This window comes from Corvus hawaiiensis, chromosome 1 (assembly GCF_020740725.1).
Source record: "Corvus hawaiiensis isolate bCorHaw1 chromosome 1, bCorHaw1.pri.cur, whole genome shotgun sequence".
In the NCBI taxonomy this organism is placed as follows: domain Eukaryota; kingdom Metazoa; phylum Chordata; class Aves; order Passeriformes; family Corvidae; genus Corvus; species Corvus hawaiiensis.
In genome coordinates, this window is record NC_063213.1 from 19,441,162 (window position 1) to 19,463,778 (window position 22,617).

The 22,617-nt window shown below is 36.8% G+C and overlaps 1 protein-coding gene across 1 annotated transcript in view; it reads right to left on the reverse strand.

The window, feature by feature from the left end:
- Positions 1-22,617, reverse strand: part of PLXDC2 (plexin domain containing 2) — a 268,004-nt gene that overhangs the window by 52,528 nt on the left and 192,859 nt on the right. The window contains exons 7-9 of the mRNA XM_048295506.1: positions 15,661-15,760; positions 6,697-6,792; positions 5,702-5,783 (exon numbers count right to left, since the gene is read on the reverse strand). Coding sequence (XP_048151463.1) covers positions 5,702-5,783; positions 6,697-6,792; positions 15,661-15,760 — 278 coding nt within the window. The remainder of the gene's footprint in view (positions 1-5,701; positions 5,784-6,696; positions 6,793-15,660; positions 15,761-22,617) is intronic.

Here is a 22,617-nt window from a genome sequence, read left to right on the forward strand (position 1 = left end):
ACTGCTGAGTCATGCTTAGACTCATCTGAAGATCTTTCCTCGTACAAAGTGTTGGATCCTCAGAGATTTTTTGGTCCTAGATACTTAAGTCCAGAATTTGGTAAAAAGCTCCTTTTAGTACTGCTCTCCTATTCTGTATAACTTCCCTTGAAAACCTAAGTGAGTCTGCCAGCGAAGCATCCTTGTGGATCCAGCTGTTAGGCTTTTGGGTGCCCTTGGCATAAGGCAGACAGTTTTGAGGATTAAAAATCTGAATATATGTACCAACAGTGACAGCTGAGTAAAGCTATCATCTAAACTGTTTACAGCTCCTGTCCTTAGTACTCCTGCCCTGGAGTACCAGTACTCCAGTTCCTTATCTTCAGCATGGTGGTGATGGTACCACACCAAACCTGACAGATGTTGCAGGTATTGGGAGTTGCTTTTATCCTGTATTGAAGAAGTGAAGCATGAAACATTCAAAGCCTGAGTCTCCAGCATGCACAGATTGCAAGAATGTGCTCTTTGCTTATTTCTGAACACACCGAAATATCAGTTTCATTTCACTGCCCAAATCTGAGACTTTCCTGAAGTTTAACAAAATAAAAACATCAATATCTAGGGAATCTTTATTTGTTGGACAAACAACTTCAAATATTTTTAAGGGAACTCAGTATTTCAGTATATGCAAGCAAGTTTTACAAACTGAAGCATTAAAATAATACCAAGGTTGTCTTAAAGCTTCCAAAAACTTTCCCAGAAAATGGCATCTCCAATGTGCAGGCTAAATCAAGTGCCTAGAGTATATAAACATTTTCAGATGCATAAGTAGACGGTATAAAAAAAAATCTAACATGAATTAATTCTCCCACTTTTTACATGTCAGGAAGTCAGAGATAATGAAGGGCAAATGAACCAAGTTTCAGCCACAGGAGACCACCATGGGGCAGACACTAAAGTGTTTCAGGCATTTTATAGACATGGATACCTGTGTTGGAGAAAGTTAGAATACCATCCTAGTTTATTTATAGTTAATCTCCTTTTGAACAGTTTTACTTATGAAACAGTTCTGAAATATACGTAGTTCCAAAAGAAAGTAGCTCCTGGGGGATCCTCCATCTGCTGATGTCAAAGGAAAATGATGTGATGTGCCTTTGCTTCAGTCATGATAAAGTTGTGTGACACACATCATATTGGATTTCAGAGTGGATAGTTTGATGACCCATTATGAAAGAGCTAATGGTGATTTAAGCTTGTAGAGAGTGCAGGAACAGAGGATTCAGCCCTCAGTCACATACAGAATGAATCTGCCTCTCCAGCCATTGCAGAGCTTGCACGGCAGCTGGACTGAAGTTACAGGTAGGAAACAGCCCACTGTTGCAGGATAAAGCTGTTTTCATTCCAACAGAGATTGCCCATGTGGGGGAGTAAAGTTTTTCTGCAGTGGTCCTGCTAGTCAGTTTTTCTTGTGCAGTTAAAGGTTTTACATAAAGTTTTGGGGTTTTCTTCCCCCAAAACCTGTACTTTGCTGTGTGGATGATTCCATATGTGGATTAAACCTAATGCAAGGAAAAAAATCACATGCAAGATGGTGTTCCTGGTAGTAATGTTTCTCTGGCTAAATGGGGTAATAAGTTCCTGAGAAGAAAGGTTTGTAGAACTGGCACACAGTTTTGTTTCCCAGTGGATATGTGTAGGCTTGTTACTCACATGGAAGTCTGTCTCCTTGAGAAGACCTCACTTTAGAGCACTGTAGGAACCCAGAGTGCTGAGAATATTTCTCTGCCTATTTTGAAGGCTTTTTACCCCCCTGAACAATATTGTTTTAACCTCCAACCTTGGAAAAAACTGCCTACAATCAGGAAAGAAAATACAATGGTGTGAATTAGGTTATAGATTACTATGTAAGATTGTCACAGGATGAAAAATTTAGAGGTTTTGGGCTTCTCTTTGTAGTAAATAGATAAGAGCAAAAAACATCAAAATGGAGGATTGTTGCTCTCCAAACCTTCTTCTTCTTCTTCTACTACTCCATGTTCTGCAGTAAAAATAATTAGGGATGATTGAACAAAAAATTCCGCAGTTCCTGGCCGTGTTACTGAATAATTCGTAGGAAAGTGAAAATAATATACGTTTTTAGTAACCATTGGTTAAATTATCTTTAAAAGGCTGTGTAAATCTTGATAATTGGACTTTTCTCCTGCATTCTCTGCTTTGTGTTATGCCTGGGTCACGCTAGTGACTCTGTTTCTCTGGTAAGACTTAATAAACAACTATCTGGCAGCAGTGAAACTCCAGGAAAGTCTCTGTTTATTTCTTGAACTCCTTGCAAGGACTTTTAAAACACCCTCTCCCATCAGGAGAGATTTGATTTATGGCACGGTTCAGTGTCAAGCACCAAAGTACTACTGTGGCACCACAGATGTGTGTTCCAGGCATATCTGACCCTATCAGTCCTATCTGCCTATCAGTCCCCTCAGAAGCAAATAGGCAATCTCCCTCTGCAGAAATCTGAGCACTAGGTTGGTCAGGAGATTATTGATACACTGAAAACCCACCACTGACAGTTCAAAGCCTTCTTCAGGCTCTTGCAACAAAGGCTAATTGGATTCTTCACTCTGGGATTTGCCTAAAGACAGGAGAGACAGTTTTGGTTCCTCATCTCTTGGACCAGTGTGTCCAGTCAGATTTGCAACTGAGAAGCATTACTCAGGCATTGCTCCTGAGCATTCCTCCTACTTCAAAAAACCCTATGAGCACACATTTGAAAGTGGACTGTAAATATTGATTTTCTTTGTCCTCTAGGCACTTCTGAAATGTCTAAGTCAATACTCGATGGAATGCTTTGTCCTTGTTTTTTCAGGATGATTTTACCCTTCTGCAGCAGAGCAACGTATATCGTAACAGGAGATAAAAGTCTTCATTGATGTAAGGCTGGTGAGTGAAGAGCAGTGATACACAGAAAAAGCTGAAGGACTGTGAGATAGGAATTAACAACTTTCCATCCTTTATGATTTCTAACCAGACTATTAGATTTTCTTGTTGAGGAAATGCTTCTTTATTAAATGCAAAATGAACATTTTAACACAGCATTTTATTTTTGAGGGGAACAAACCCACAATGTGGTACTGAAGCAAATGATTCTGACCACTCTCCTTTGAACCAGACATTGCCAGAGGTGGTGCAGCTGCTGAGAATGGAATAAGACTTTTTATTTTGTATCTCTCTAAAATGAATATATATGCTGAGAAATCAAGGTAAAAGAAGAGAGACACTAGACTAGAAGTATAGAGAGAGTATCCAGAACTGGTAGAAAATTTTCAAAGCTGAGAGAGAATGATTCCTCATCACAATAATCCTGCAGTGCAACCAAATAAATAATCACTTTTCACATTTTGGAAAGTAAGTTGCCTCTTTTCACAAAATATTTAACCATTTATTCAGATCTCTTTCTCCATAGAGTTGAAATATTTCAGAAACAGGAGAAGAATGGCCAAGAAAGATAATGAGGCTTGTGGCAGACATCATCACCCAAGCCATGTTTCTGGAGGAAGCAGCAAGGTAACAAATTAGGTGTAAAATCCTGTATAAGGTGTTCTGGGGACTGGACCACAGCCTCTGTGGTCAAATCCTTGATGAACAAAGTGAGAAAGAAATCAGTCGGATCTCAAATCTGGCCCTGCTTTGAGTGGGAGTTTAGTCCAGATGACTTTTAGAGGATCCTTCCATTCTGAGCTATTTTATGACTCTATACACAATTCTCCATTTGCTAAAACCTGTTGAATATTATTTATCTTAATAGATAAAAACTGGATGATATGACTGTTTTTAAACTACTGAAATCCCCATGTGGAAACATTCTTAGTTTCCTTTTCTATATCCATCCTTTTTCTAAAGAATCCTCTCCAGTTCCTGCTTTTGCTGGTAGTCAAACAAAGTCCAAACACTGCCTGCATGAAATGACAGTCTCACTACTGTCAGTTATGGGCTAATTAATTGACAGTCTCACTACTGTCAGTTATGGGCTAATTAATAGCAATAAAACTACTCAGTCTACCTGCTGCATCATGTCAAAAGCACAACCACGCTGCAGAGTGGAGACAACTATTTCTGGGAAACAGTGCAGGACTGCCTCACAGTAGGCTCATCTTTGACCTCCACAGGAAAAAAAAAAAGCAAGGTTTTCTTCATTCAAACTTTAATTGAACAGAAATAGATTTTTCAGCAGTAAATTACACCTTGCCAGTTCTGAGGGGACAGCCACAAATTCTTCTAAACAAGCCGAAGGAAACACAGTGTGACTACATGCCTGGTTCTGCTCCTGCTAAAGGTGAAGGATAAAACTCAGTTCTCCACAGTGAATTTGTGCCTTAGTGAGCAAAACAGATTTCCCAGGAATTTCAGAACTCAGGAAATTCACGTCTTCAGGAACTACAGAGAAACACAAAGGATCTGAAGGTTTGCCTGTTCTTCACAAGAGGTCTGGACTATACAACTGAGTTTATCCAAACAAAAATGAGAACACTGGCCACAAAGCAGCAGGCCTTGCTCAAACCAAAGCCAACAGAAACTCAGTGCTACAGCATCTATCAATGGAAGGAGAATCAAACAATGCTGAAAGCAAGGAATCGGGTAAAGCAACCAAGAACTGTTCATGCGTGCTTGGGACAGTTTTCTAGAAGAATTCTTACTCTTGAAGGTTGGTATGTTTTCTATTACATGATTTCACTTAGCTCCAATTCTATTACATGATTTCACTTAGCTCCAACTGAAAAAGTTTTTGCAAGACAAATGGGGAACAGAGTTTTCAAGTGACTTACTACAGGAGTTGCAGCTTAAGAAAACATAAAGATGACCCCATTTTCCTAATCCTGTGCCATGTTTGTCAGCTATTTACCAGTTCTTCAACACGGTGTCAAATTTTTGCACTATTTTACAATGCTAATTACCTTTTCTTGTTTCAGTATACATCGATTTCATACAAAGTGCTTCTAAACCTAATCACTAGAGCTGAAAAACACAGCAACAATAAACATCCATTATGATACTGCATTTTATTTCAGAGAACTGGCGTTAAATTCTTGCCATGAAGGTCAGTGAAGATCGGTGAGTGAAAAACTTTTTGGAAAGCTATAGCTGCAGAATTTCCATTTTGCTGGCTGTGCTTCAGCCACTCCAGTGCAAATCATTCCTGCCATGGACTTGACTGTCCTCGTCAATGTGTCATGGAGAGGCTGAGGAGACCCAACGCACCCACTAAGTATAATGACAGGTTTAAAAGGAAAATGTTAAAAGGAAAATACTCTGATTGTTTGGATGTGTTGGTCTCCCTGCTGTTAACAAGGAAGTCTTTACAGTTACATTAACACCCTGCATCTACATGTGGTTAAATTACTTTTGATGAAGCTAGTGATGTAGGGAGAAAATATGATTTTTATTATGATCTCCTTTTTCTACTTCAAAAGGATTTTAAAGGACAAGGGCTTAACTCCTGAGTCAACTGTTTTGAATATTCTTACCTAATTGTTGAAGTGAAATGTAACAACGATGTGCTGCTAGTGATCAAAACTGAGGTTTATGTTCATGTAAGTGCATATATAGAACCCAAATATAACAACTTTTAATGCTGAATAATGTGTAGGCAAATGGTTTTGGATAGCCTTTGAGCACAGATGCATAACCACACAAAAAAAGGGAAGAAAAGAAAAATTCTTTTCTCTACCTTTGGAGTTTACTGCACCAGCTGCAGTTGAAACCAATCTGGGCAGTGACACAGGGACCGCAGCTGGTAAACTGGAGACAAGCTGGAATGTAGATAAACAAACACAAATTATTACATTAGTCTCATATATATTTCACATAAAAAGCACATAAGAAGAAGACATCTTCTGATAATATATATTTAGGAACTCAACAGGTTCACACATGGCCAAAATAAGACCCTGAACCCAGCCTATTACAATGCTTTGCACAACTGCATGCACAAAAGTACATTTCATCTGTGGTATTCCATTTGTAAATGTATTCCTACTTCCACATCTGTTCATTCAGCTTCATTCCCAAATTTTTATCTCTTTTTGCTCAGTATTAAGTATTTCCTTAAACCTCTTTCTTCCCTGGCTCTACTGTTCTTTGGTGTTGCTAACAGTCAGACATAAGCAGATAATAAGACTGAAAGAAAAATGTGCAAGAACCATAACTGGATTAAAAAAAAAAAGAAAAATAGGTATTTCTACTCCTTTTATGGTAGTACAGCTGGCATTTTAAACCCTGAGATTTCTGAACAATGTAGTTTTACCTTGGAAAAAAGAGCCAGATGAACTGCAAAATATTTGGAGTCACTTGTTTGGGGATATACCTTTGTGCTGTGATGCACAGTACACAGAAAAATTCAGGTTTGCATTGCAAGCATGAAAACTGCAGGTTTTTTTCCTTGAGGAAACAAATTTAAAGGCAATATAATCATTCTTCTGAAAAAATGATTTGGCACAAATTTCATTCAAAACCTACTGGGAGCTATATACCTATAAACTAACTTGAGATACAGGAGAATGAACTGGATAATGCATCATCCATATGGGAATCTAGGAGAGGATAAATGAATCTGTTCATGATTCCAAGTCAACAGATAAAACAAAATATTTGAAATTGTGTATGCATTGCTGGGAGGGAGATGCTTCCTAGATCTGGCTCCTGCTTATATAATGTTTTACTTACTTGGAAGAGGTATCATTTCGACAGCTGAGAGATTGGTAATCTTTGACATCTGTAGCTCCACCCTGTGGTATTCATAAATTGTTCTTCTGCGGACATCTAACAGGAAAGAAAAAAAATTCATATTTTACTATTTTCCAGTCTTTACATTGTGAAAAATACTGGATGTAATGACTGCACACTGTTCCTTAGGTGCACATATGGCAACAATTTTCCTAAAGAATATATTTTTAACTTTGAATATCACAAAATAATATGTAAAGATAGAGAATTTTTCAGTTGAGAAACCCTCAGAGATGACAGAATAGGTACTTATCCTGGCAAAGAATTATGAAAATTCTGACTGTGCTCTCAAGCATCTTAGTCATTGACTTAGGCAGAAATTCTGGACAGTATACTGTCAGACATTTTAGGGTATATTTCAAATGCTTGCTTTCCTAAGACATTTCTCAGCTTACAGACTTGAGAGAAATGCTTTATGCTCACTTTGTCAGTTCTTGCCAAGATGTGCAAACAAAACTGATTTCATTGCTTAATCAAATTTTTTAGCTACAAGATGGCTCACATCTAAATGTAATAGAATATATTTTCATATTATAACATTTTATTAAAGAAGACAAGTCTTCCTAAACAGTCACTATGCATAATCTTTACACAAGCTGACTGCACCTGAGTTTCTCAAAGCAGAAATTCAATATAGTCAATGCACTGTTCTTAAGGGCTTTGAACTCACAACCAATTGTAAGACCCAAGCACAAGATAAATGTGAAAAAAATCACATGCTACTTCCCAGAACAATATCCTATAATGTGTTCTGAAAATTCCAGATTTTATGTGTACAGCTGCAATATAGCCTGGCCAGCTTTTATATTTGCAAATTGAAAGTACAACCTACAACACCAATCTGACACAAAAATGACAAATTTCTCGTGTTTAGTTTCATAATTATGTTGGTTTTGAAGGTCTGCTAAACTAACTGAAATCAAAGTAAAATACAATCAGTGACCCTGTACAAGCATTCCAGAGAGAAATAAAGGGTTACATACAAAGGATTAACAGGTTACCCATGTCAATGGGCAGTCTGAGTCTACATGCAACACAAGAAAATGGACTTGTAGACAGTCACAAACCCAATCTATTTTGCCAGTCCTGTATGGACTAGGGTACACCTTGTTACTTGAGGAAGCAGCTTTTCTGCCCTCTCTTCTCTCAATAGCTCTCAGGGACAAGTAGGCAGTATCTTGCTTTCAGACAATAATACTTCTATTTAGCTTCAAATCAGCACCACTGCCAACCACTTCTTGTGATTTGTTCAAAGCTTCACTCTGACTTCACCCCTCCTGACAGCAGATTTCTCTTTCGGTATGAAATGAACCTATAATTGAACTAGTTTTATCTACAAATACATTGTGACCAGTTAAAAGACGGATGTGGGCAGGTGCCAAAGTTTACCCCAATAAATGCCTTAGCCAAGTCCTTCAGACCCACTGGACAGAAGGAGTTTTCATGCGCAAGCTAGTTGTGTGCTGGGGTAGGGAAAATCTCTTGCCAGCTGCAAGGGGTTTATGCTCATGGAATGGTCAGTCTCATAAAAGCCAAATCAGAGTGATTGTAAAATGTCTTTGAAATGAGCTCCTGGCAATGCTGAAGGCTGTAATTTCTTTCCACAAAAGTCTTTACCGTTCTGTCAAAAAAAAAAAAAAAAAAACAAAAAAAAAAAAAAAACAAGAAAAAAAAAAGAAGAAAAAAAAAAGCAGGGAAAAAAAACCCCAAGTGAATACATAATTTCAAATGTTGGGTGTCAACATTTTTTTTGAACTGCACCTCATCAGTACTGGTACAGACTAGTATGCCATAATCCTGTTAATGCTGAACCTTTCCTAACAGGCTCCTTACAGGACTTACAAGAAATAAGGAGCTTCTGGCTTTCCAAAGACTCAGTAAGAATCAGTGACTCAGGGCACAGGCACTTTTACCTCACCCAGTGCATGAAATTTCTGAAAAACACTACTTTTAAGAAAATTGTGTTATAAAAAAAAAAAAAAAAATTATAATCATGCATATTTCAGCATGACTGTTGATCCCATTAAATCCCACTGCCTGACAGACTCAAATTTGATCTTTTTCTTCAGAAAGATGACTGTGTCAGCCACAGGTGGTGAGTTTGCATATGAGGCATCTATCTAACGTAAGAAACTGAAGCACAGAGAGGTATTTGCATAGCCACCTTCTAACATCTTTGTATATACTTACAGACAGGTGCTTGGAAATGTGAGCATTCCAATTTACCTGCCTGACCAGGCTAGAAAAACATGCAGGGCTAGATTCTTTTGAAAGTACAACTTAAACATGCCATGCTTAGATCCTCGAAAGGCACTTTTCTCTCCTTATTTTGAATTCTGAGCAAAACAAAACTGGTTAAAAAAGCTAAACTCAACAGGATAAACAGAAAAATGAATACTCTTCCCTCATGCTTTCCCCCTAACCTCTTCATGCACTCCAGGAGAGACATTGCCTTTCACTCAGGTGAAGTTTTTCTTCTTTGTCTTATGCTGCCTATTTAGCTCTTTCACAAAAAAGTACTAGTGCAGAATCCCAAAGAGCTTATGAGCCCATGTATACCTTAGTATACAACTCAACATGACAAGAACTAGTGAAATAATTCGATGCACTAAACAGATAAATATTTAAGCATCATGTGCAGGTATTTTGCTATAAAGAAATGTGACATCAGACCTAGCAGAGAAGGGAGGAAAGGAAAAGGACTTCTGTATGCTTTTGAAGTACCATTCCTGGTTCTGAATTTCAGAAAATATGTGTATATTCTTCTAGTCATGAAAATATTTTACATTTCTATAAGTCTGAGTTTCTCAAACACACATTTAAATGGTATAATTTTTAATATATTTTTCAATACCAGACCATATTTTTTTATGCTTGGTTTAATTTACAGCATGGTTCAAATTGTTCTTTGGTTTGTCTTCATGGCATGTACTTGTGCTATCTTTGAACACAAGGCCAAAGGTACAGTCCCAGCAGAAAACCCTGAACACCAGCTATTTGAGGTAAGAATGCTCCTCATTGACCAAGAGAGATAACATGGGGGTCAGAAGGCCATTTGAAAGAATCCTTTCAAGGGATTAAGCAATGGATTGGTAAATTATAGATGTGCAAGATTCTGCTGTGACAAAATATTTCTATGTAGTTTTATCACAGTAGTATTAAACTAAATAATGGAATATAAATATTCTATGAAACAGAACTGCAACAGTTGACTAAAAGTACTCGATAGGGAGAGTGCTCTGGAGAGGGAGCAGTGCCAGGAGAGCACCAATGACTTCTTAACTTGTCTGAAGGGTCAATATCTCATAACAAACCATTCTAAATATGTGTCTGACAGATGCATAATCTCTCTGTATCTTTTCCATTACATAATCACTTTTCCTCATACACTATTCCTCAGCTAAAATGTGCAATACAGTGAAATGTGAAAATACTGGAGAAGTCATTCTGAGTTTTTAAATTATATGTCACACAAAAAAAGACCTTTGTCAGTGAAAGAGTTCTAGGGAATCGGGATTAGCCATATACCCAGAAATAACTGCTAAACAAAGCCATATGTATTCACACAGCTGTACATTCACTTTTTAGTCTTGCTGATAGAGAAAACACAAATGCTAAGAGGGTCCATTTGATTATGCAGAAGACAATTTGAAGTAAACAATTTGTTTTGCAAGCTGCAAGCAATTTGTGGAAAATATAAGGCATAGAGAAGGGTGGGGCACAGTTGCTGTGTTATACAGCCACTGACTTTGCTTGAAAGGGACCTTATTTAACATCACCAGGTGAATAAAACCTGAAAGCCTGGTATGTCTGATTGCTGTCACCACAAAAGGTAAAGTAATTAGAATGTCAAAGCATCTGTTCTTTAACAGCTTTTTATTTCTAAACTTAGCAATATTAACTAATTAATTCTTGAGGCACTGACACTGGGACCAAGCACCAATGCCTGTAATCCAAACACCTCCACAATTGCTATTGGTCACTGAATATTACACACATCTAAATCTAGATAAAAATTCAGATTCCCTGATTGTATTTATTTTATAATTCTCTTAAAAAATACTAAAAAAATCCTTTTAAACCTGGGAGCTGCACCTCAAAGATGTATAATCTGTGAACAAGCAAACCAGTGAAGTATGCTCTGAAAATAACTTTATGAACAATGTACTAAGAACTGTTCTGCCCCAATGCTTTGTGCCTACCACACAAGATTTACTTTGAAACTCTCCACGTCCTTCCAGATTTGCCTCCATACCTGATGCCAGCTAAGGAGCTCCTAGTGCAGGACCTAGGTGTGAAAAACTTGCTTTATTCCCTAATCCCACCATGCACCAAACTGCCTTACTCTGAGATCTGTCTGTGGCTGGTTATGACAATATTTTAAACTTTGATCAACTTGTACCAGTCCTGGAAGTAGTGTCATGCTACCAAAGATCAACAGCATGCTCCTGAATCAGACATCTAGTGCAAGGAACCCAGCTGCCTGGATAAACCCTTTTGGACCAGCAGACAAACATACAGGGCTGGAACAGCTGGCTCTGTGGGATTAGTTACACTAGTGGAAAGAAGAATAAATACTATGATTTTAGAGTGATAACTTTGAGGTCCATTTTGCACAGAGGTAAATGATAACACTGCCAGTAAGGCAGCAGGAAATCAGACTTTGTGATTTCCCAAGTGGTGCTGCACCTTTATATAAATAGATATCAGAGCACAAATGGCCAGTGGTCTTTTACCCTTCAGGAAGGTAATCCTAAGGTTCTTTCAGGGGCTTCACTGCTGTAAACAAAGTGGTGTGACATCTTGAGCAAACATTTACAACATGCAGAGTTGTCACTTAATTATATGCTTGAGTTACACTACATATTGAATGACACTAGCACTGAAACTGGAATATTACTAATACATAGCTCAGCTACAATTTCAGTTTTGTACACAGTGTTGTTGAATAATTTCAGTGTGATTAAATGTTGAGTTGTCAAGGCATGGATTCCCTAAAAGAGCTGAATCTAACACAGTAGAGGCCAAGATCATAGAGAAGTATGTCTCATTGTGGAGACAAACCTACTACCCATTATCTCTTAGTGCAAGACTGGTGTAGGTCCCCCGAATCTGGCACACTCTCATTTTACCAGTGTATTTCATGGTTTTGTGGGAAACAAACACAATATGGGAAAGCTCTCTGTTGGGTTTTTTCTTGCTAAAATAAAAAAGTGGTTTGCAGGAAATGCTTTTTCATTTCTTCTTCTTACACAACCAAAAACTAATTGAAAGATAATAGGGAAGAGTGCTGAAACAAAGGAGAGAAACACAGTAACTCTGAAGGAGAGGGAAAACAGAGGGCAAGAAAGATGCTCATGAAATTAAAGAGAGATCTTGAGAGTCCACAGAAGGGAGAGTAAAGGACACCACAGGCAAGTGAAAGGCCAAGAACAGAATAGCAGATGGCAGAGAAATAAACAAGAAACCAAAGGGAACTGGTAAGAGAAGGTGGGCAACGAACAAAGGTCCTGAAGTAGTGAAGGTGTTCAAAAAAGACTTGCTGAAGGAACATGTAAAGCTTCCAGCTTTGTCATTACCAGTCAAGTTTCTAGCTGGAAGACATCCATGAAACATTCTTAGTGTGTTTGTTACAAAAGGAAAAATAGTTAGTGTGCAAGTGTTCAGCCTGTCTGAAGAAGAAGAAATCAGGGTGGTCACTCTAACTTACAAATCAGAAGCGGAGTTCCAGAGCCTGGCTCACTTAATTTGAATTACCTGAAAAGAGCTGAAACATTTCCTCTGAAATTAATCACTTAGTTTGTCATTTTGCTGTCACATAAATCTCAGAATTGTCAGGTTAACCCTGGTGCCAAGCAGAAATTTACTTCCCTTAACACATTAGCATTCATTCCAAAACACCTCTAGAGTATATACAGGCATATCTATAGCTAGATATAAAATATAAAATAAAGGCTAATCTGCAGTAATATAAGTGGAAAATAATGCCATTGTCTGTATGCAAGAAGTAGTAGCAGATCAAGGAAATATATCAAAAAACAGGCAGAAAGCCACCTGGCAAAAATCACCCATCTCCATGCTCTAACTCTTAAAAGATAAGGTGAAAAATGTATGCGCCTGTATTCTTTTAGGGGCAGATAAAAGGGGTATTACTGCAAAGTCTTTATATGAAGAAGTATATTAATAATAATAGGTATGAAATTCTCAGGTTCCTCCATTTAAAAAAGTTCAGAAAATCCTTCCTTTTAGCTCTTGGCTCTTCAAGAGAATACTTTTCATCACTAATTAAAATGCACTTTTGAAATGAAATGGCTGATCAAAAAGCATGTTTTGCTCTCCTCCGAATGAAATAGGTTTGCCTGGGTTTTGAACTCGCCTTTCAGAAGCATTAAAAAAGTTATTACCAATGTTTTGGACAGTACCTCTGGAAAAAAATCTGATAAATAGCCTAAATCTTCTGAAATTACTTTAATAAACTAGGTCTGTTATATTGACATTTTAGAATATTGAGCATACAAAATGCACCAAAGATGTTCAGCCTTTTTAAAAATTGATGGGATATATTTGTTCAAATAGGCTTGTGTTGCACTTAGTGTCTCTTTCCTTTTCAAATGCACAATACATACACAAAAAGAACTGACAGAGCTCAAACATGAAGCAGTAGAGTTTGGGGTGGTTTTTTTTGTATTATTTGAGGGAGATGTTTTTGGTTTTTTTTTCTTTTTTAATAACTAGCCATGAAAATAAAGGGAGACTGGGTTCTTTTGATGGAAAAATCTTTGATAAAGTGGTAAGCTAGAACTAGTAGTTATACTTCTTTGCCTTCTTTTGGGACAAACAACAATATATATTCTTCCATTGTCTTAAGAAGATAACAAATAAAGTAAAACAAAAATTCTATCATATCGTTTTTTCAGTAATTGACTAGAGCCATAGTTGATTTAAGGCTTCCGAAAAACAAGAATTCAAGAACGTGCATATCTTAAGGGCATCTGATACTGGCTTCCTATGGGCCAACATTATTTACCAGTTCTGTCAAGGTGCTATTATATTGCCTGTACACATCAATGTAAACCTATTTCATTGAGAGCACAATTCAGCTTCAGGAAAATCTACTGTGAAATGATGGTTCCCTTGATTATTATTAGCTTTGTGTAAGCTGCAATCTAGCAAAAATAATCATGATTTACCACCATCCACAGAACCAGTAGTTAGGGGGAAAAGCAATGCATTGTAAACAGCAGTACATTAATAATGCTCTCAAAACTGCTTTAGCAGTGGCACGTTTTATAGTCCTTACCCACATTATAGTCTCACTTCTGTTAGCAGGAAGTGTCATGTGACAAAAAAATTATAGATATGCTAAAACCAGAAGACTAGTCAGTAACTCTTCATTCATCAAAACCAACATTATTTAGTGGTAGTAAAACAAGGGACTTGTCTGAAATATTGCTACAGAAAGAAACATTCAAATTACAATAAAGATTCACATATACCGTATATTTTCCATACAAAATATGTAAATCTAATACAAGTCCTTTAGTCTTGTTTGATTAAGGAGGCCTGATGTCAAAAGGTCTGCATCCTGTTGCATGTCTTGGACAGAATTTCTCTGTGACTATTCTCATAAACCATTTGCCTAAGTGAATTGACCTAATTTCCACCCGAATCCATCTTTGGAGCTCTTACAAGCTGAAGTTTCAGAACTATTCAGATGATTTGCTTTCAAATACCACTCAAATTACTGAAATTTGTTGCCTAATTTCATTTGTTCTTAAACACTCAAAACCAATCCATGCACCCATAGGCACATCACAACTACCTATCATACTTCAGAAACAAATTTCTTGTCTCTCAAGTAAAATCTCAGCATGCTAATGTCCTTCACGCTACTCTGAGCTCACAACAAGTAACAAATGGTACTGATATTTTCCATATTCCCCGTGACAGGACATGTAAGACATAGGATTGATGCTCCCTGATGTTAAAGACTGTTTCGTATGTTTATATGTGATGAGGAGATAGGATGAGAGGCTAATGGCACTTGCTTTTTCAGTGTCAACCCCATCTGCAGTCTGTGTTAAAGCTGGGCTGCATCAAGTCAGCCCTTGTAAGCACCACAGGTCTGCCAGAGCTCACTTTAGGAGTACATGCCTGGACTCAGTCCTAGGAGGCTGGTTCAAGCACAGCTCCTTCCATCTACCCCCTGCTATCAGGGCTTCACTGAAAACTGAACTTAGTAAATTTTCTCCAAATACATAAGTAAACCCAGTAGACTTAGAAAGGGAACATATTCTCTAATGGCTAAACAACCTCAAAGGGTTCTGCACACAGTACATTAAAGCATTGAGAAAATCACGCTTGATTTCCTACTATTTATTTTCAGTGAAGCCATACAAAGGATAACTAAGGCCAGGCAAAACTAAATGTCACCTGCAATACTGCTGCCATGACCATGTGAGCTCAAGATGTTATTTAATAACTACATCTCCTTTCCTCTCACTAAAATGTGTATATGAATCTGAAGTACAGAATAAAGTAGCAAAAGCTTCCAGCCTGGATATTTTTGGATACAGATGGTTTTTCTGAACAGATTGCTTCTTCTTTACTATGGATATGAAAGCATGTTCCAGATACAGAAACTTATGGAAAACCAAATTGTGCCAGCTGAGAGTTTAATTTGATGTTATTTGACTGGCCATTTAATTTTATTTACTTAATTTATCAGCTCAAAAGCAACAATGACAGGAAAAGCCATATTGGGAATTATCAAGCGAATAACACTTGAATTAACAAGCTAAAATTAGCTTAGTGATTTGTTGTGCAATTAATCATCCTCAATGAAATCAGCTTATACTAATTTCTCAGCCTCCAAACAATTAGCACCACTACAATTTTACATACTGGGAATTTGCTGGATCCTGTGCACAACCACAAATGCATCTGAAAGTCCCACTTTCACTGGGTGGTTGGTTGAACTTATCTGTGTCACAGCAACAGGAATCTGGAAGACAAAACAGGAAGATATTAATGAAATATTGAAACAGGAAAAAGACTAAAAATAAAAGCATTGCCAAAATGAACACTTAACCAGTGTAAATTAAAAGTCCTAAGTAAATATTTTATACAACATACCACAATAGGACCAAGAATTTTTCGAAGATAGAAGACATTACTGGTGTTAATCTGTATTTTATCTCAGTTTGCTTTGCATTGTTTTCATATGAACGCTTAGAGGTAGAACAATTGACAATTAAAAAGCAGAAAATTGTAGTAATTTCAGTAATTTATACCCATCAGCTGAAGAAAAAGCGGGATGATGTGCTAGTAACACTCATGGAGGAGGATATACCTCCTGTCTACCGTTGAACACAAAAACTGTGAAAGGTCAGCTTGGGATGAACATTTTAAAACTTATGACTCAGTTAACTTGCACAGAAAACTGGATGAATTTTTATCTGTAAAGAGCTCTGACATTAATAATATTAATATTTAATATGTCCTGGAATAGCAGGAAAACTATTAATGTTGTGGTAAACATGGATAATTCCAGATGCTCAATTGCCAATATCTAGAGGAAAAAAAAAAAAAGCTAGATATTCACAGACCAGTCCAGCTTTACATCACAGAGCTATTGACATGGGGCAACATGGCTGCATGAAAAGAAATGTCAGGTTTGATTCCATTCTTGGGACAAGATTGTAGCTTTGGTTGATATTTGTATAGATATAATAAGACTGAAATTTTTTAAGAGGTTTAATTTAGTGATGTATCATTTCTGCAATATTAATATAATTAACTAGACTGACTGATCACCAACAGCAGCCACCACTAAAGGAGGAGCTCAGACTGACAGTGTGTCTTCCCAGCATTCAAAAGTTCTATCCAAGACTGAGAAGGAAACATAAATTTACTGCCTAGCAGTTCTCCATATGGTACTAGCAGAGTAAAAATAATGAAATGCCTGGATCAATTAGCAAGGTTAGACATTGCAAAAAAATGCAGATATAATGCAGACAAAAAAGCGCAAGGTAGAGTTTGGGGACTGTGGTTTAGAAAGCAGCAGTTCTCCAGGGAATCTCAATATTGTAGTGGATGAACAACTCTAGCAGTCAGAAGGGACATCTCAGCAGGAAAACTCAATTGATATGATATTTGGTTACACAAACAGTGAAATATAGCCTAGATGCAGGGCGACCATTTTACTTGCACCTGAAAATTAGATCATTGCTGATACATTACACAGATTTTGAGAAGATATGATTCTTAAAAATGCTGAAAAATTAGGAGGAGGAAGAATAAAAGTGTCATAAAAATATTTTGTAAACTTCTCCACTTCTCAAATGCCACTACCAAAAGTGTTAAAAGTGTTCTATACATTCGACTTTCTCAATGGAAAGCTGGTTAGATTACCACAAACAAGTACTACGACAGGGAGAAACTACTCAAGGGCTAAAGAGTCTTTTATTCTAGCACAGAAAGATATAACCAGAAGTTGGAAACTTCAGGCAGCTACCTTTGGAGTAGAACAAGGCACAGGTTTCTATGAGCAATTATGACTTTCTGCCAGTTGCTGCTTTCAGATCACAGTTGGATATCTTATTTTTCAAAGCTGCCCTTCAGTTAACCAGAAATTTCTAGGCTGAAGACAGATGTAAGTGGATCAAGTGTTAGACTCTCGAGATACAAGGTGTTAGTTTAGCTAATCCAATAGCTTGCTCTATCTTCACCTGTGTAAAACTACCAAAATTATAGTGTTGACCAGTATTTTTCACATAGCAGAAAAATGCTGAAGTAAAAAGCTGGTTACACATCCAGTGGCTGAGGATTCAATTCTGTCTACATGTCAATTAATGGCATGACTACTGGAATTTAAGCATGAGTAGTTCTCCTCATTCCCTAAATACCTTTTAGCTATGCTTTTTCCCAATTACACTGGTAACTGTTTAATAAAAGCTAAATTTAAAAATACTAACAGAAAATGTAAGTTCTGGTGAATTAAAATTGTCGTCAAATTTCCATTCCTTCTATTTAATTTAGTGACTGTTTTTTTAGGGGTTCTTGCATACATGATCTGGTGTGGTACAAAAAAGGCTTGTGGCACATTGTCAAGCTGACACAAAAAAGAGAACTGGCTTGGAAATACTGCTAGCAATACATCAGCTTAAATTTGGCTTGTATCAACTGAGCTCTGATGCAGTTATTGGAGAATGTGACAGAAGGCAGCCAAAAGCCATATTTTCAAATTCTTCAAAATAAAAGACTCACTAAGTTCAGAAAAAAGTCTATAAATTTTCTGCAGCATGAAAGCTTAAACAAAATAAGATAATTATTCATAGTCTCAGAATACTGGAAAGAAAAGCTTACATTGGCTATCAAAGAAACTGTCTTAAAGGATTTTGAGGAGAGTACTCTAGACAAGCTATCGAAAGTTAAGTTAGAAAAAGCACTGATGAGGAGGATGCAATGGCTTTCTCTTCAAAGTTAGAGAGGAAACAGCAGACGAAGGACACAGTGTATTTGGAATTGGCATTAGTAGGTGTGACAAAATAGACTGGCAAAATTGTCATCTTAAGGCATAAATTGTGTCTGATGCATGAAATGGATAATACTCATTTTTATTGTGTGAATGTAAATCAGAAGTTGCACTCAGCTTTTCTTGAACAAGACTCCTTTCTTTGTAGTCTAGTGCCTTATCACATGTTTGTTGTGAATTTTTGAATTATTGAACAAATTGCATCTTTCCCTCAAAAATTATGAAAACAACAAACTAATTTATCTTTTTGTTCTGTTTTGTTTGTTTTTGTTTTGTTTCTGGGAAGGAGTGATGGGTTCTTGTAGTACTAATGCCACAAGTGGTTTTTTTTTTAATAAATTCATTTTCATTACAACCTGGTTCAGACTTTGAAAGTTAATAAAATTATGAATGACTCAGTGATATGAGGTACTAAACCAGGATGCAGTAGCCAAGCTGAACAGAAAATACAAAGGAAAACTTCAGGAGAAAGTAGAAAAATTTGAAGCAGAAGTAACAATGGATTTTGCCAAAATCCCTGCAGGTGTCCACACTTCTGTGCTGGGCATTTTAATGAGAGTAAGGAACCTGAAGAATCTTTTCTAAAACAAATAAGAAAGTAGTAGGGTCCAGTCTAACAGAAGAAGGAGTCAAAAATTTGGATATATCTTTTAGAAACAGGGCTCAGAAGCAAGAGCTTGTGTAAGCTCAAAAAGAAAATTAAATTAGTATAGCCAGCTCTGAAGGGCAGCCTGAATGAAACAATCATACAGTCAGAAATGCAGTCAAAGTAGAAAGCAATCCACTACCCAGGAACACTCTCATTCTCCTGAAAAACTAGTGTCATTATACCTGTATTTACAAAAACATACGTTAATTTTTAAGGTGTGGAAAAAGAAATTGGTAATGTGTGTACTGAGCACCATATTACAGGTGAAATCTTTTGCATGAGATGTCAAGATAAAATGAGCTTTTACCATATGCTGGCTGATTAGGAAACATTCCCTTTTGACAGAAGGCTTGTAGTAAATATTAAAATAATTTTTGGAAAATTACAGCAAAACATAGGTAGCAAGCAAATAGCTGCTGTTCTGGATTTCTCACCTGAATGGCAAGATATGTCATAGCAGGCTGACATGTTAAATAGTTGAGCAGAGAGCTAGGAACATGCAATTGCTAATGGTTATCAAGGGTTTTACTGCATTACCTTCTGAGAATGGCTTTTAGCTAGAATAATTCTAAACCATCTGTTAGCTCTACCACAGACAATGTGATCTTTTGTGTTGCACAAGTCACCAGTTTATAAATAAACTTCCCACACTAGCACTGAGGCCATTAATGTCTATATTTTGGATTATATACTACAACATTTGGGAGAAGGGTATCTAGAATTTATGCTGAATCCTATGCATCATTGGGATCTGTAATATAGACGATATTTTTCATCAGACTTCTCAAATTTTATTCTTTGCAACTGTGAAGTCATATCAGAATGTTATTCTTCAAAAAAGAATAAAATCACGGCCTCTAACCTTCTTCTGAAGGAGGTGGTAAGCAGGATGCATTTACTGCCCCACTTCAAAACTGAGTCAAAGATAAGAGCCAGAGTATGTTGCAAAATAATAATTAGGAACACAATAATACTGTTTAGATAGGGTTTTCATTGCCAGTTTCCTAAGTAGTAATTAATTAGTCCACAGGCCTAATTGCATGAAGATTAATCAAGAGTTTTAAATTGCATAAACTAACCACCTCAAAAAACAAAGATCATTTCCATCTTAATATTTTCAATAACAATAAAAGAGGCAAAGAAATGCCAAACATGTATAATGCAGGCAGAATACCCGCTCAGATTATGGAATTTTTGTTTGCTTGGGGTTCTTTCAGTTTGATTTTTTTTTGTGGTTTTTTTTTTTTTTTTTTTTTTTTTTCTTTTTTGGCTGTTGTTTGTTTGGGGTTTTTTGTTTGTTTATTTTTGGTTTGTTTTTTGGGGGGTGGGTTTTTATTTTTTATTTTGTTTTTGGTTTTCAGGAAACAATAGCAAGGTTTGAATTCTTGCTGCTGAAAACAGAGTATTTGCCGTCATGCCTAGCAAGAGCATCAATTTTATTTAACTGCTGGCATTTAATAATTTTCATTCAATTCTGTCTCCTTTTTAGAATAGAAATTCATTCTACTACAAGCCTCTTTTAGAATTATTCTGCAAATCCACATATTGGGCAATTTTGAGCAAATATTTTAACTTTAATAATGGTTTCTGGATGACTACATAAATAGAGAGCCATAACTGTTTAAATGAACAAAGAAAGCCTTTGCCAATGAAATTAAGAAAAATATCCTAAACAATTAACAAGGCCTAGGGTACCTTTGCCTAATTTGTTCTGTATTAATCATGGACGAAAAGGGAAACCAAATATTACACAGAGGAACATTAGCTCTAAGCATTAATGGGAAAAGACTATGTAGAATAGTTATTTTCTTTAATAACAAGTGAAACGCTTGAGAATTGAACTTCAGTGACATTTAGAACATAATAAATTCACTACTAATACATAAAAAATATGCCTTTGCCAAAATTCTTCTATACTCCTATGTTCTGCTGGCTAGTTTGCACTGTAATGCATTTTGTATGCAGTAGAGGTACACCTGATGCCTTTAAAGGCCTCCTAGACACAGACACCAGACAGGAGTAAGGGAATAAGGCAGGTATTTATTTGAAAGGCCTTCAAAGGTACCCCCTGGGGAGCCAGGGGCTACTGCCAAGATGGACCCCAAGATGGACGACAGGTCACGAGTTCTTCACACTTTAATAGGCTTGGTTCATTTGCATATCAGGGTTAATTCTCCAATTAAAGCTTCAGTTTAATGATGGAATTTCCCCTCCACTTGCCCCCCTTAGAGGCTCTTTGGTTTATACTTTTTGGGCTTAGGACGGTCTGGGTGTCCTTGGAAAGCAGGCCCGGAGAGGCTTTGTTATGTCTACCTAGCAGGAGAGAGCAGAAATTAACAGGCTACAAGAAACTTCAGAGTTATACACCAAGCAGTACAGAATTTGAAAAATATAAAAGTTAAAACCTAAGGCATCACACCAGTAAAATCATCATACCAGCTGATGTTTCTTTACATATCGACCATTTGCCAGAATACTAAGAGTTGGTATAAGCAAAGTAATATTTAAAATGGATGCACTGTAAGCAAAGTAAATTGCTAAAGAAATAAATATTTTACTTGTTATAGGACCTTGTTATATTTCAAATTGTTTTCACATTTTGAAAATTTGACTGTACAGCTCCTTCTCCTAACAATTAACTCTTCTGAAAGATATTCTGATGTTGCCATATTTCTCTTTTCTGATGGTTCAGCTCCTTTTCTATTTTTTTTTATTTTTTCAATTTTGGATAAAAATTGCAAATTTCATTTTACTTCCTATTGGGGAAAACAACAGAATGCAGAAAACTGGGCAGAGCAACTCCTTTGGTATTCAGCAAACCTCCACTGGGATCCTGTCTTGGTGGTCAATGCCAGGTTTATGAGGTGGCAAACCGGATGTGGGAGCAGGAAGGATGTGAAAAAGAGACTCTCAAATTGTTTGAATAAATAAGAAATAAAATTAAAATTTACCTTTACCTAAAGTGCATTAGACATAAAAGTCCCTAGTTGTATCTGCTTTAAATTTCTAATCACAGTTATTTTACAGGTAGACTCTTCTAGATAAACGCCTGGTGTCACTAATACTGAGGCCCTGTGGGATGCTTTATGAAGCTACTGGCAACCTGTTTGCTGTATTTCTTACATGGTGCTTCAGCTTGGAGACTTTCAATGACAATGCCATGAAGACCTCTCAGATTTGCCATACATCACTGTTATTTTTGATGAACTGTGATGCTAAAATAAAATGACACCAAAAAGACAGTAGAAATCTTGTACAACTTTTAGTCACGCTAGTGAGCACTTACACAAGTAATCTTACTGGAGTTAATGGGGCACCTGACAACATGACTCAGCGCCAAGAGAAATGGCTTCAGAAGGAAGGACTTCCTCAGAAAGCAAAGGATTCAGCCCTGGAAAGTAAATAAATTCCTAGCCAGACTTATAAGCACTAGGACCAAGTTTAAAATGATAAGTGTCATGTTTTTCCTTTTCAGACAACTTGTGTCTGATCAGTGATTGGAAATTTTATTTATTTTTCCTCATTTAGGTGAAAGGCTGAGGTAGAGGTAATGGAGTAAAGGCTGCAAATAAGGAGTGTAGTTGTTGGGAAATCTCAGCCTCAAAATCCACTCCTCAAGTAATTCTGATGGAATATTCTAGTTGTAACTTTCCAAAATATTTAGAAACATCTTTTG